This window comes from Rattus rattus, chromosome 16 (assembly GCF_011064425.1).
Source record: "Rattus rattus isolate New Zealand chromosome 16, Rrattus_CSIRO_v1, whole genome shotgun sequence".
Classification (NCBI taxonomy): domain Eukaryota; kingdom Metazoa; phylum Chordata; class Mammalia; order Rodentia; family Muridae; genus Rattus; species Rattus rattus.
This window is the reverse complement of record NC_046169.1, coordinates 6,537,492-6,551,609: the sequence shown is the minus strand read 5'-3', so window position 1 is coordinate 6,551,609 and position 14,118 is coordinate 6,537,492. Positions and strand designations below refer to the sequence as shown.

The 14,118-nt window shown below is 52.3% G+C and overlaps 1 protein-coding gene across 1 annotated transcript; it reads right to left on the bottom strand.

Annotated features, from left to right (window-relative positions):
- Window positions 1-1,312: 1,312 nt before the first annotated feature.
- Cdx2 (caudal type homeobox 2) lies at window positions 1,313-7,217 on the bottom strand. Its single transcript, XM_032886735.1, has 3 exons — window positions 6,408-7,217; window positions 3,158-3,303; window positions 1,313-1,903 (listed from the first exon to the last, which is right to left on the bottom strand). The coding sequence occupies exons 1-3, from the start codon at window positions 6,943-6,945 to the stop codon at window positions 1,649-1,651; spliced, it is 939 nt and encodes a 312-aa protein (XP_032742626.1). The 5' UTR covers window positions 6,946-7,217; the 3' UTR covers window positions 1,313-1,648.
- Window positions 7,218-14,118: the final 6,901 nt, after the last annotated feature.

Sequence of the window (14,118 nt, the reverse complement as noted above, 5' to 3'; positions counted from 1 at the left end):
GTATCATTCCGGGTAGTTAGAAAGGAGTGTAGGCAGAGAGGGGCCAAGGAAATGCCTAGGAATTCAGAAGACTATACAAGTCATCAAAGTGCTGTCTAGAAAGAACGGGAAAAATATTAGTAGTCAATGCTGCGCTCAACTCTATTGGCTAAGGGTCATACCTGAGCTCGAGGGCGGCTGGGCTGGGGGTCGCTAATGGAGGGAGTTGCCTTATGTTTGCCTAGAGAAGGGAGCTAAAGCCCTCTCACCCACCCCCACGAATGATTCTGCAGCAGCTGGGAAGCAGCAAGCCGTTGTGACGAGCTTTTTGCCCAAAGGCACCCCCAGGAAAACCACACATTCCACAGCCCAATGCTGGACTGAGGCATGGGGGTGGGGAAAGACTCAGGACTTGCTCCTTCAGCTTCTGAAGCTTTTGGGGAAAAAAAAAAGCTGCTTAGACAACCTTCTCTACGTCTCCCTTGCCACCACCACCCCTACACTTCTAACTTGCAACCAGAGAAGATATTTCATTTCCTAGAAGAAGAAGAAATAATTTCAGTCGAAATCCAAAGAAGATAAAATTCAGGATCTGAAATCTGTAAAGTTCCTTTTATATCTTTTGTCTTTTTACAAAATAAAAGTCAACTGTGTTCAGATATCCCCCTCCCCACTCACTTCCCTTCACCATACAACGTCTCTCACTCTCCCTCTCTACCCATGGATCCAGAAGGCTTTTTAAAAGGCTTGTTTGGCTTGTTACACAGACCAGTGACTCGAACAGCAGCAATTCCGGTCTTCTTCAGCCAAAGACGAGGGAAGGGACAGGAAGTCCAGGTTGGCTCTGGCATTTACGACACAGACATACATTCAGCCTACAGCAGCTCTGGTGACAGGCTTTCTAAACAAGCCCTTGTCGCAGGGGCCTGGAGTTGGCTAACCACCTCCCCCCCCTCCTCTCACACGATGGTCCCTGAACCCACCACCCCTTCCTGATCTGTGGACAGAGAAGAAAGCACAGACCACCTGAGGGGGGAAGGTTCTGCAGACTTCGGTCAATCCAGCTTTCTGTCTTAGCTGCCTCTGGCGCAGTAGTTTCAACAGTCCCTGCCCCTGAGGCAGGATGGCCAGCTGGTTCTCAGAAAGCAGTCAGCAGGAAACGGCCATCTTGGCTCAAGTGTTGCTTGCCCCACCCGCCCCAACCCCCAACTCCGGCCTCACACTCTATCTCTCCTCAGCTCCAAACAGAAATACCTCTCTCTCTCTCTCTCTCTCTCTCTCTCTCTCTCTCTCTCTCTCTCTCTCTCTCTCTCTCTCTCTCTCTCTCTCTCTCTGGAGGCAAAGAGCTGGGGCAAAAGAAGCTGAAAGCTTGGTGTCTGTAGCCAGTCCTGGCAAGGAGCATGAACGAAGAAGCCCCAGGAATCACTTCCTTTGCTGACAGGAAAAGTCAGAACGGGAAAAATTAAAAAAAAAAAAAAATCTAAACCGTATCTTCTCCTGAGGTCCACAATCCCACTCGTCTTCTGCCCTCTGTCCTCGATCTCCATCTGTAGGTGTTGTTTGTGGGTAGGAGAAGAGGGGTCTCTTCTGAGGTTTCTCACAGCGTCCGTGCTCCTCATGGCTCAGCCTGGGATTGCTGAGCCACCGCCACTTCAGGCCACAGGAGGGGTCACTGGGTGACAGTGGAGTTTAAAACCCCTCCAGCTGGCCCCAGAACCCCAGGAACAGAACCAGGCACCGAGCCTTGCAAGGAGGTCACAGGACTCAAGGGCTCCGGCACGCTCCGCAATGCACCCGGCTGAGGCTGGGAAGGTTGTGGTGGCGGCGGTGCGGGCGGCTGCTGCTGCTGCTGCTGCTGCTGTTGCAACTTCTTCTTGTTGATTTTCCTCTCCTTGGCTCTGCGGTTCTGAAACCAAATTTTAACCTGAAAATGACAAAATAGGAGGTAGAAGATATTAACCGAGAAACGTGTCACCCAGATCGCCCTCCCTCCACTGAGCGTCAACTCGGTGCTAGAAGTGTTCCCAAAGGGGATTGGGGATTTAGCTCAGTGGTAGAGCGCTTGCCTAGGAAGCGCAAGGCCCTGGGTTCGGTCCCCAGCTCCGGAAAAAAAAAGAACAACAACAAAAAAAAAAGTGTTCCCAAAGCCAGTTCAGCCTCCTCTCCATGCCACCTCCCCAAGCTGCTTTCTAAACTTGACTGGAAACAGAACCTCAGAACCAAGGAATGGAACCATGCTGAAAGTCATTCCCTACGCAAGTGGCTGGCCAGCTCAGGTGTGCCCCATGTGTCACCCTTTGGCCCTCACAGCTCATGGGCGCACTGCGATGTTCTTCACCATGGCACAGACCAAATGTCATCCAAAACTTTCCGGCTATGAATTTGTCCAGTTTTTTTTTTTTTTGTTTGTTTTTTCGGAGCTGGGGACCGAACCCAGGGCCTTGCGCTTCCTAGGCAAGCGCTCTACCACTGAGCTAAATCCCCAACCCCGGTAGTTTTTTATTTTTTATTTTTCCTTTCCCCTGGACTACAGAAAGTGTTCAGGTGCTGACTAGGGCTTCTTTTGCTTTCTAAAAAAGAATAAAAAAGTTCAAGGGTTTGTTTTTTAATTTGTGATACGTGTATGTGTCTGTATATGTCTGTATGCATTTCCAGAAGCCAGAGGCACTGGAAGGCCCCTGCAACGGGCGTTACACAGCACCGTGAGGCACCTGATGTAGGCGCTGGAAACGGAATTCTGGTTCTCTGCAAGAGCACTGCCTCTTTAGTGTGTATGAGTAGACTGGACCTTTGTGCTTTTCTTCTAGGACAGTTCCTCACGTTGTGGTGACTCCCCAACCATAAATCATTGTCATTGCTACTTCATAACTGTGATTCTGCTATTGGGGAGCCGAGGGGTCGAGACCCACATGTTGAGAACCACCCTTCCACAGCTCGCTCTTTATCCGGGCCAAGTGAAGTCCCACCGCAGCGGCGGCGGCGGCAGCATCGACTTGGCTTTTCCCTTGCCACTCTCCAGATCCATCGAAATAGAAAGCACAGAAAGAGCAGGAAAAACAACGGAGACCCCAAGGGCTCTCAAAAGGCGACGGCTCCCTGGACCAGGTGGGTTTTCCAGTGCTACCCACGAGGATCGCCCCAGGCCATAATAGCCAGACCCAAGGAAGGTGATTCCCACCTGCCTCTCGGAGAGCCCGAGTGTGGCGGCCAACTCAGCTTTCCTCCTGATGGTGATGTATCGACTATAGTGAAATTCCTTCTCCAGCTCCAGCCGCTGATGGTCTGTGTACACCACCCGGTATTTGTCTTTCGTCCTGGTTTTCACTGTGGAGGAAGGGGAAGTTTTGGCTAAGAACTACAATCCATCAGTCATAGGTAATGACAAACCTCCCTAACCCAGGAGTCATTTCTCTTCATCTACGGATGGGGGAAGGAGATCGGCTACTACCCAGGCTGACAATACCCACTCGCAGGATCATGGGGGGGGGGTGGGAGGGTGTAAGTCTGGGGGTGCAACTAAGCGGAAACGGAAACCTCTCACGCAGCCCCCTCCTTTCCATAAACCAAATCTAGTATATTTAGGATCAGAAGAAAGGGGGGTGGGGAAAGTGGCCAGAGTCCCCAGAAACATCAATACCCACATTTTCAGACTTACTAGAAATGGCCGACCACTTTGAAAATACCTAGGACCGTGGAAAGATGGATGCAGGGGCTAGCAGATCCCGAACAGCCACCAGCATCACCCCCCCTAGACACAATAAGTCCTGCCCCGGAATTCTGAGCCAGGCTCCATATTGTCACGAGGAAAACCCTCCTGCTAAGAACACTTCACACCTGCCCAACCAGGTTTGGCCCAGGGCACTTTTTTCTTTTTAATTCCCCATTTATCCCCCGCGGCCACTATCCTGACCAAGTGACCTGTGATCATTGGATTGAGTCAACATATTAAATCTTGGATTGATTGTTTTACTGAAGGACCTTGACAAATAGGACTGCTGGACCAGGCTGGACTCTGGCTATTCAACCCGGTTAGTCGGGGTTGCTTCTGGACAGAATGCTGGCCAGGAACTGTTCCACGTCCCGAGTTGGAGAGATCTCACAGCAGAACAGGTCTTGGCGCTCAGTGCCTAGTTGAACAAGGAGATCTAAGGGGTGGGAGTTACCCAGAGGTGTTTAAGGCCCCGCAGGCTGACTTTGTTCAGGTAAAAACCTATGCAAACCACAACAAAAGCGCCCTGGGAAGATACAGGAGGGATCAGAGAGAGCTCCCCCAGCCGCTGAAAGGGGAACACAGCCGCAAACAATGCAAGACAAGGCGATCTTATCAAAGAAAAGCCCTTTCAATGCCTTAATAACAACCGCATTCTGTTTGAATTACCACTACTGAGCAAATGGCGGCCTCAGCTTTCATCCCCTTCCCCGCCAGGCGCATTAACATAAACACAGCCCCGCAGGCGCATTTGAATGGGCGCTGCGGCCCCGACCCCGCGCCTGCTTTGGAAGTCAAGGGATCCAACCAGTCCAGGAGCTACCGCGTGTACCCCACTTGCGAGTGCCCCACTCCACAGAAGACGACAGATCCAAATCCCGGGTGTGCAGAACGAATAGCAAAGAGCTTGTAATCCTAAAGGAGACCATCAGACCTGGGAAGTGAGGTGCAGAACAGTTCCCCCACCCCGCCAACCCCAAGCCTGCCTGCGGTCCTCGCCTTAGGATGGATGCTGCCCTGAGAGCACCACGCGCTGGCTGGGGAACGCAAAGACGGTGATTCCGTGAGCTCTGCGGTCCGTTCCCCAAGGGTCTTGCAGGCGCCCCGCACCCCCTGGGAACCAAGGAAGGGGGCTGGAAGAGGGGAGGGATGAGAAGGAGTTGTCAGAATTCATTATTGACTGCGAAAGTCACCACCCTCTTTCCGGGCCCTAAAAGAGACAATGGCCGGGCTGAAAAGGTGTACATCAAAGCCGGCCGGGCGGCGTACACGCCTCTGCCCCTTGACAGATGACGCTCTGCAGAGGAGTCGGGCTCCGGCACTGCGGGCCACAGCTTCCCTACATTAACATCACAAGGGCGCCCGGCGCCGACAGCGGCCTTGCCACCTCGGCGCGGGACTTCACAGCGACCTCTCATCTGCTGACCTCGCGGCCTGGGCCCCTGAGGTTCTCCTCCCCCTCCCAGGACCCTAGTCTCGGACCACCCACCCCCTAAACGCAAAAGTTCTTTCGCCAGTCTAAGACCCCTACCGGCGATCCTCCGCTCTCTTTCCTTCGGACAGGATTGGGAGTAAGTCTTCTTGGAAACGACAATGCCAAAGCCCACTGGAGGCTAATCTGGAGGCTTCTCCCCGACAGCATCGCCCACCAGGACGCTGACGGGGTGTGTGCAGTGACGCAGAAGTGTCCAGAGTCAGGCCCCCAAGTGCCGCTCTGATTTATACGGCTGTAATTGGCTATAAACCTCCTCAAAGTGGCCATAACCCAGGCATGTGGCCCGGCTGTACCAACAAGAAGCAAACCCGGAGAAGCGGAAGCTCAAAGAGCTGGAGAAAGCTTCACGGAACAAAAAGGGGACTCAATACCACTCCCTGTCACACTTTGCTCACTTCCTTTCTACCCCATATACACATCCGGACATCAGAAAGGGCAAACAGAGCTAGTGAGTCCCACGGACCGGCAAATCTAGGGTCTTTAGTGAACCACTCAACGCACAACACTCTCAGACACACGGGATTCTAGAAGGGAAGGTTCAAGAAAAAATGGCCCACGTCTTAAGAAACTGAGCCCGCTCAGGGTTTCCGCTCCCGGTTCCCGGCTCTCTGTGATGCCAAAAGAGGACTTCCACGGGAGATTTTGCTTGGCAGAAGGGTCAGGGATCCTGGAGTTCCCCCTTCCCCTGAGGTTTCTGAGGGATCCACCTTCTCTCCGGGGGCGAACCGCTCGCAGCAGCACCAACACCATCAGCCCGCCCTAATGGCCAAACTGATCCTGGCACAGCCTCCACACTCCGGGGTCATTACCCCTTTCGGGGGTAACTCAGATAGAGGAAGAAGAGTGGGTAGCTAAGTTGAGTAGGCTGGGCAAAGGGAATCCAATCACCCCCACCCTCTGGGCTAGGAGCGGTGTAAGGAATGCTGGGGGCAGCCAACTGAAGGACGCGATTCAGCTCGCGGCGGGCGACAGGACCTACGACACTACCGGGAGCTTCCGAAGGGGTCCCGAGGTTGCCAACGGGGTACAGTTAGAAAGAGGAAGAAATCACTCCTCTGCCCTAAACAAACCTGGGGGTGCGAGGCACAAATATACACTCCTGGGATGAATCCCCCAGGGGGCCACCCCCATATTTCTCCCCTTGTCCCTTGTCCTGTCTTGTCTAGGAGCTGGCAGACAGCCCCCACACGCGCGGGACCAGGGGCGCGCCCCAGCCCCGCATACCTTGGCTTCCTAGGGACGGCTGAGCTGGCTTCCTCATCCATTCACAAAGGTTTCGCCGCTGGCCGCTGGGGGACAGCTGTTCTGCGGCGGCGGTGGCTGCGGGCCCTGGAGGGCCGGGGTTGAGCGTCTGCAGCAATCCGGAGGCGCAGGACGGCGCAGCGGCCGGATGGTGAGGGTGATGATGCGGGTGATGGTGTGCGTGGTATTCGGCGGGGCTGCTGTAGCCCATAGCGGCGGCCGGGGAGCCACCATTGAGGCCGTGGGCTACCGCGTTGGCTGCGGCAGCGCCCCCGGGTGCGTAGCCATTCCAGTCCTCGCGGAGAGGGGCGCCGTACGCGGTGGGCCAGGATGGCCCTGGGGACTGAGCGCTGTCCAAGTTCGCCGCAGCAGCAGCCGCGGCCGCCACGTGGTAGCCACCGTAGTCCGGGTACTGCGGGGGACTGACAAAGTTCTGCGGCGCCAGGTTGAGGCCGCCGGAGTGGCGCACGGAGCTAGGGTACATGCTCACGTCCTTGTCCAGAAGGTAGCTCACGTACATGGTGGCGAGGGACCCAGAGCAGACCTCACCATACTGCCTGGGGACAAGCGTTGAAGGCTGCCAGGGGCGCGGGGCGCAGGGGGCTAGGGATAAAGGTAGCTGATTACTGCTCAGCCTACCGTGTTCCGCAGGCTCCTCGCAGAGCTTCTGCCTCCCGGGCAGTCCCTCCCTCTGTCCTGCCTCCTCCCTCTCTTCCTTCTTTCCTCCCACCTCCTTGCCAGTAGGCTGAAGAGGCGGGGATGACCCGCCACAGGTTGGCTCGCCGAGTCCCAGGCCAGCGGCCTTACGTGATTAACGAGTGTTTACAAGACTCTATTAGTAATGACACAGACACCAATGGCTGGAGACGTCGAGGCGCAGCGCGCTACGCACACAGCCCCCCAGAAACACGATTTGCATTTTAAAAGGGGGGGCTCATGAGAGGGCAGTGACCAGATCACAGCTGAATATTCAATCCTTTATTGTTCAGAGTTTCCTCCTTCCAACCTGGGTGCACTTTAACCTCCAATCACAGGTTCAAAGAATGAAATCAAGGGACTTGCAAAAGCCTTGGGGAGCCCAGAAAGGCAGCGTTGGTGGGAATCTGGGTTTGGAGACGAGCGCAGCCTTGTTCGCAGCCTACATTCTCAGGCAGGAGGCGGTCAAGAAAAGACAAGAGGGAGAAAAAGAAAAGCCATTGCTTTGAGGAACCTTCTGACCAACCCAGGAGGTGACTTGTGGGGCTTCGATGAGGGCTATTTCTTCCCGCTCTGAGAGCCAGGATGAGACGTCTGCTGGCCCAAAGAACCCTCAGCAATACATTTATTTCCATGCCTAAGGAAACCATTCGACCTCTACGGAAGAGAGGATTTGAGTTCAAATTAAAGCAATTCATTTTTAAAGACTATTACATTAAACGACTGAAAACCTCTTCAAAGCCAATAGTGGGACGCGTGATATGTTTCACTACATCTCACCTTGGAAGGCAGTACTGAAGGATCCCGGTGCATTTCTCTCCCTTGAGCAAAGTGCTCATTACACGACAACGTATTCAGTTTGAAACTTCACCAACTACAATTGTGTTTTCACTGAGCTTCTTTAAGAGGTTTTTTTTTTTTTTTTTTTTTAAATCAAGGGAAGTATTTGTGCTGACGCCCATCCAGTTATTCTTGTCTTATGTCATCCCCAGGGTTTAAAAACACTTTCTCGGGTTGGGGATTTAGCTCAGTGGTAGAGCGCTTGCCTAGCAAGCCCAAGGCCCTGGGTTCGGTCCCCAGCTCCGGGGAAAAAAAAAAAGAAAAAAAAAAAAAAAACCACTTTCTCCTGAGGCTGGAGAGCTGGCTCAGCCATTCAGAGCACTAGCCGCTCTTGCAGAGGACTCCTGTTCAATTCCCAGTACCCAGTACAGCTCACAACTGTTTATAACTCCAGCCCAAGGGGGTCTGACACCGTCTGCCACACCTCAGCAGTCACCACAGAGACATACATGCAAACAAAACAGCCCAAAATAAATACATCTTTTTAAACGTTAAATTAGCACTTTGTCCTTTATAAAGTCAAAGCTCTGTTTACAGAAATTGGTTTTTCATCCCCAGGAACGAAGAGGCAACCCACTGTCCCGTTACTGCTCCGGGGAAAACTCTGTTGAGCAAACGCTAAGGTGAAGACCCAAAAGTACCCTGCAGGAGATCCTTGAGGGGTGGGAGAAAGCCAACTTTGGCCCTTTTCTCATTATTTGAGACTTGGGTCTGTCTGCACTAGACAGCTTGGTGATGTCAGGGACGCCACTTCAGATGTGAGGTTCTACACGGCCCATGTGCAAGCAGGGCCGTTCTGATTTGCTGTTGCAGATGGTGCCAGGATCCCAAGGGTACTAACAGCACCCCTTCCTAGAGCCCTGAACGTGTATGCTCTTCCTGGGGCACTTTTCATGTATTTCTGACAGCCGTGGGAACCTAACATTCTCCTGACCATGTGTGTTTTGTACAGAGGGTTAAGACTGAGGATCGCTCAATGTTCAAGAGCTGGCCCTCAAGAGGCCAAGGGACCCTTGTTGCCCCCTTTAAAGCCCTTTTGGGTACCTTGTAGGAACAGCAAGAGTGTCATCTTACTTTCCAAGAAATAAACCTGGAAAAAAAAAAAAACCAAACCCCTTTACAGAAGGGAAGATCAGGAAGGGTGTTCACAGTCCCCAGGGGTGGCAGGAGTGTGGGAGGTTAAGTAGTAGGTACTGCAGACTTTTGATCTTAGGAGTAGCCCCCTCCCCTTCCTGAGACTCAATACCTCCTTCCACCCTTCACATCCCTTCCCTGGTTTAGGCTCTGGAGCCGAGGCCCAGGTCCAGGCCCAGCCTGTGTCTTCAGAATGCCGGCATTCTGGCGTTTCTTTGAAACAATCACTTTATTAGGGACAGCCATTCCCTCAGCCCTGTGGTAGCCACTTCCTGAGTTTTTATGACCCGGGCTGCCAGCCGCTGGCTAATTGTCCCTGTTTTCCAGCTGTGTCTCTCTGTGCTTTGCCATGGAGAAAGGACTCCAGCTTGGGCACCCAACTGCTTGGGAGACAGACAGGGCTACTGTGTTCCCCCAGGTCAAACCAGGTCCTCTGAGCTGACCAAACAACAGGGAGGCAGAGTTCTAATTAATTGGGGTGCTCGAACCCAGGACAGGAACTGGTTTTCCTCCTTGCAAAACCTGGGCACTCCATCAGTAGTCTGGCCATGACTGCAGTGGCAGAGTCTGGCTGTTTGGAGAGAAGAAAGGAGTTGGTGAGTGATGTTCTCTCTGACATGCTCTTCAAGCCCCCTCCCCCTCCTCCGTGGATGGGTTCCCCTCTCAGGCAAGAAAGGGCCCAGCTGACTCCCCTAAAGGGAAAAGGTTGTTAGAACAGTCCTGAGTTCTGTAGGTGACAAGTGAGAAAGAAGTTCCCTGTGTCTCTCCATTGGGACAGTTCTAGCAGGTCGGTGGTCCTCACCCATCTCCTGGAAATCCCCTCTGGACTGTAGCACATCCTCTAGACAAAGTTGCTTGCCCATACCTCTAGCTTAGCATACAGCAAGATGCATCAAAGTCCCCTCAGGCTCCCATACTCTTAAGCTGAAGTGTCTAGCAGCCAGTTCTTAAGGTGTTGTTGTTGTTATTTGAACTGAGACTGCAAGAGAAGGGGACCACTCAGGATGTCCCCAACTCCGTGGTAGGTGGCTCTCTCCACACAGTATCCCTGTCACCAGCTCTCCATGTTGAGAAAGCAGGAGAGAGGAGGAAGGAGAGAGGATCCAGGTAAATAAAGCCACAGGAAGGCTGCAGAGACAGCCAACCTGGTTATCAAAGGGACAGCTCTTTGTGGCTGACAGGGTAGAAGCCATTATACATTCTTTGAAGAGGGTGTCTTTTCAGGATCCAGGCTGGTGGCTTGGGCTGTGGCTCTGACTGGGGTTGGGGGAGGGGGGAGATGGGTTAGGGACACAGGAGCACTGGACAGAACAGGACTGGAGGCTACAGGAAGGGGCAGGCTCCTCCACTGGGCAGATGTGGCGCTTCTCAAACCCTCAGATTATAGACAGGACTTTTCTCCCTGCTCAAGGGTTCTGCCCTCCGTTCCAGCTACAGTAACAGGACTAAGCCTCTGCCCCACACTTTGGGTTCCTGCAGCTGGGGAGGGGGTTACCTACCTACCACAGAGCAGGTTGCCTCTGTCCACTTCGACATCTGAGTCTTCTTTCTGAGTGCCATGAAGACAAGATTGATCTCAGTAATGCAATCCGTTCATAAAAACCAAAACCACCAGGAAGAACTAGAGAGGGTTTCTGGTGAGTTCTCTCAGTTCAGTCAGGAAGGCAGGGAGAGTGCTGTGGGACACTGTTCAAACTCTGCTTAATTGGGGGCCTGGGAATCGGTCAGCCACTCTACACCATCAGCAATCCATTCCCACAAAGAAGGACTCAATAATGCATAAATTCACCCCCAACAGCAGCACCCGGCCATGCTGCAACCCACTGACTAACATCTCTAAGAAGGAAGTCAATAGCACTGTTCTTTCTGAAGGGTTTCCCCAGGGTCTGCCACCTGTCCATCTCATCAGGGCTACAATGGAGACCCAAGTGTCCGCCCAGAAGAGTGAGGAGGGCAAGCAACTGCTTACAGCTGCCAACAGAAGCAGATGTGGTCTCATCTGGCAAACGAAGCTTGCTTTCCTCTTAAGCACACCAAGTGCCTGGTCCTCTCTAGCTAAGGAAAGCTTCCTGAATACTGCAAGGCATTTGTGGGCCGAGATGTTATTAACTCTGAGGTTGAGATGCCAGGGCTTAGGTCGGACAAAGAGCTGCCTTTTGCCTCTCCTAGAGGGACCACCAAGCTTTCAGATCCAATGCAGGGGGTTGGGGATTTAGCTCAGTGGTAGAGCGCTTGCCTAGCAAGCGCAAGGCCCTGGGTTCGGTCCCCAGCTCCGGGGGAAGACAAAATAACAGCTCAATGCAGGGACATAGCTTGTTTTTGTCTCCTGTCCAAAATATATTATCATAGCCCAGAGATTTAAAAAAAAAAAAGCTGTTGAGAAAGGGAGACATGTTTGGCTTTAGAAATCTGGTTTTGCCCATTGGGTACAAAGCAAATAATAGGAAATACTTAATTTTCTCCTTTGGTCTAATATTAGTGTGGGGATACTAGAAGTATCAGAGTAGGGTGATTCTCCTATTTCTGCGTGGTAGATGAGAAAAGAAAAATGACTAGAGCTTTTAATACAGAAAGGTTTAAGGGGGAGTCTCACTGGCTGGGAAGCCCTGTGGGGGGAGCTAGTATCGCAGGCTCACCACAGCACACGTCCCCTGTGCCCCGGCCTTCTGCTAACAGGAGCTCCCTCACTGTTGTCTCAGGCCCGGAATGACCTTTGTTTATCATATGAAAATCTCTTCCAAGGAAAGCCTACAGGGTAAATTTTATGTGACCAGTGCGGGAGGGAACACTGACAAACCAGTCTCTCTGGATTGATTCCTAGCCATTGACTGGCTGCCTTACCTGAAGTAGAATGGTGGGACAAGGAGGGGGGCTCCGAGTCTGCATCAATTGCTTTTACCAAGACCAGAGAGAACTGGAGAGCCTCCCTGTGACCCGAGGAAAGCTCCAGCATTAGGCAAGCCACTGTATGTCTGATCTTTGTGACACACAGCCGTCTGTACGGACTGCGTCTGGTCTGTTGGTGCCACCCTGGAAACTTAGCCCCAGTACAAAACCAGCTATCATGATTCAGGGTCTCAGAATCCCCACCCTACACATCACAATGCCAGATCAACCAGGCTCTCCAGTTGCTCCAACTCTGACCACATTCCATACTGCTCTCTCTCTGAAGCACCTGTTCATTTCAGTCTATCTATTGGATGCATTTTTTTTAGAAGCTCCATTCTAGATTTTTCTCCAACTGACTGTAAAGGCCTTCATTTACTTTTGTTTTCTAGTAAACACCTTCTGGGGGTGGGAAGAAAGAAAATCTCCATTAAAAAAAAAGTTGGAATTGACATTCTGTGACTCAACTTGGAAAGGTGTCCGTTTAAAACGAGTAAAGGTTGTGCATTGAACGTGTGTTTCCCCTGCTTTTCCCTTCTTTAAATACTAGTGTCCTTAAATACCAAGGCACAGAATACGTTTTTAAAAGCCCCAGTCACACTCCCCAGTTACGAGAAGGTGCAGGACACAAGCTCAGAGATGGACTCCTGATTTCTGAGCTGAGCCGTGTGCTTCCGTCCTTTTTATAGGGGCGTTTGCCTGCTGGGCTCGGATGTTTTTGTAAGGGACAGTGACAATGGGGGAGGTGAGGAGAGAAGCAATCCCCATGCCTCCAATGTGTGAGAGCGCGCATACTGGCGAGCCGTCTTGTTTCCGATTGTAGTTAAAACCTATCCTCTAATGAGACTGGTTTTCATTTAAAATCTTTTTCTTGACGAATTCTTAAGTACAATATTAATATTTTCCCCACCGAATGCAAAACAGCTATCCTTGCGCCCTCCTGTTTTCTGGGCTCGCACGAGCGAACACTTTGCAGTGTCCGCGGCGCAGCCTCGTCTCCCGCGTGCTGCGCACCAGAGGGGAAGAAACAAGGACTAGCGCCAGGCACAGGCCTGTCACTGCTGGAGCCCAGATACGGAGGAAGGAAACTGCCGGCTATCCCTCTGCAACACAGGTCACCTGCCCGTGCGGAGAAACGGCCTCTGCCACTTGGCTGCCTAGAAAGGGTCCTAAATTGCCTAAACCCTTCATTCCCAGGTCTCGGATAGAATTCTGCGTCGAGCATCCCGCATTGGCCTTCGGACTACCAGCACTCCTGCGTCTTTGGAAGAGTCCCCCCACCCCCCAAAAAAGACGCCAGCAACTGCCCAACCAGTGCCCTTTTCCGCCAGGATAAACTCTCAACCGTAGAGTGCAATTGTGTCGTAGGATAGTCCAGGTTGTTCCAGAGAGGCACAGGTTACATCTAGAATTCTAAAAATGTCCCTGGAACTCCCATCTCCTTGGATTCTCTACATCTTCGGCTTAGCAAATTTACATAAAGAGGGTGGATTCCGAATTTTAGAGCCCTTTTATCTAAGGGTTGGGTTTATCCCAAGGCTAGACAGAATGCTTTGAATTATAGTGGGTGGTTTTGAGTCTCCTAAATTGCCTAAACCCTTCATTCCCAGGTCTCGGATAGAATTCTGCTCTCCTTCCCCCCCCCGCCCCCGTCAACCTCGTGTGTGTGTGTGTGTGTGTGTGTGTGTGTGTGTGTGTGTGTGTGTGTGTGTGTGAGAGAGAGAGAGAGAGAGAGAGAGAGAGAGAGAGAGAGAGAGAGAGAGAGAGAAAGAAAGGGAGAGCCAAGCAGTGTGGCCACTGTGGACACCTGGTGTTAAGACCACCACCACCACCACCACCCCACCCCCCGCACACACACACACACACACTCGCACACACACACAGCTCAGGCCTAGGATGCAGACTGAGAGCTGGCACCTTCTAAAGCACCCAGTCCCGCATGCCTACTTTCTTTTGCTCTCACTGCTCAGGGACATAGGTGAGGTGACAGAAGAGGTTACAGGCAATTTTACTTCAATTCTGAGTGTTCCCAGAGAGGGTTATTTCTGTGGACCACTATTCGCAGAGCCCAAAGTGCACAGCTCTATGGAAAAGGGAGAGAGGGTGTTTTGGTTTATTTTGCTGTTCACTATGGAAA

Excerpts from the sequence above, each read along its gene's own strand:
- Cdx2 (XM_032886735.1), bottom strand. The coding sequence starts at position 6,945 with ATGTACGTGAGCTACCTTCTGGACAAGGACGTGAGCATGTACCCTAGC. Across the intron at positions 3,304-6,407 it reads GCCGTCCCTAGGAAGCCAAG|TGAAAACCAGGACGAAAGAC; the intron begins GTATGCGGGGCT and ends CTTCCTCCACAG. Across the intron at positions 1,904-3,157 it reads TCGGGCTCTCCGAGAGGCAG|GTTAAAATTTGGTTTCAGAA; the intron begins GTGGGAATCACC and ends TGTCATTTTCAG.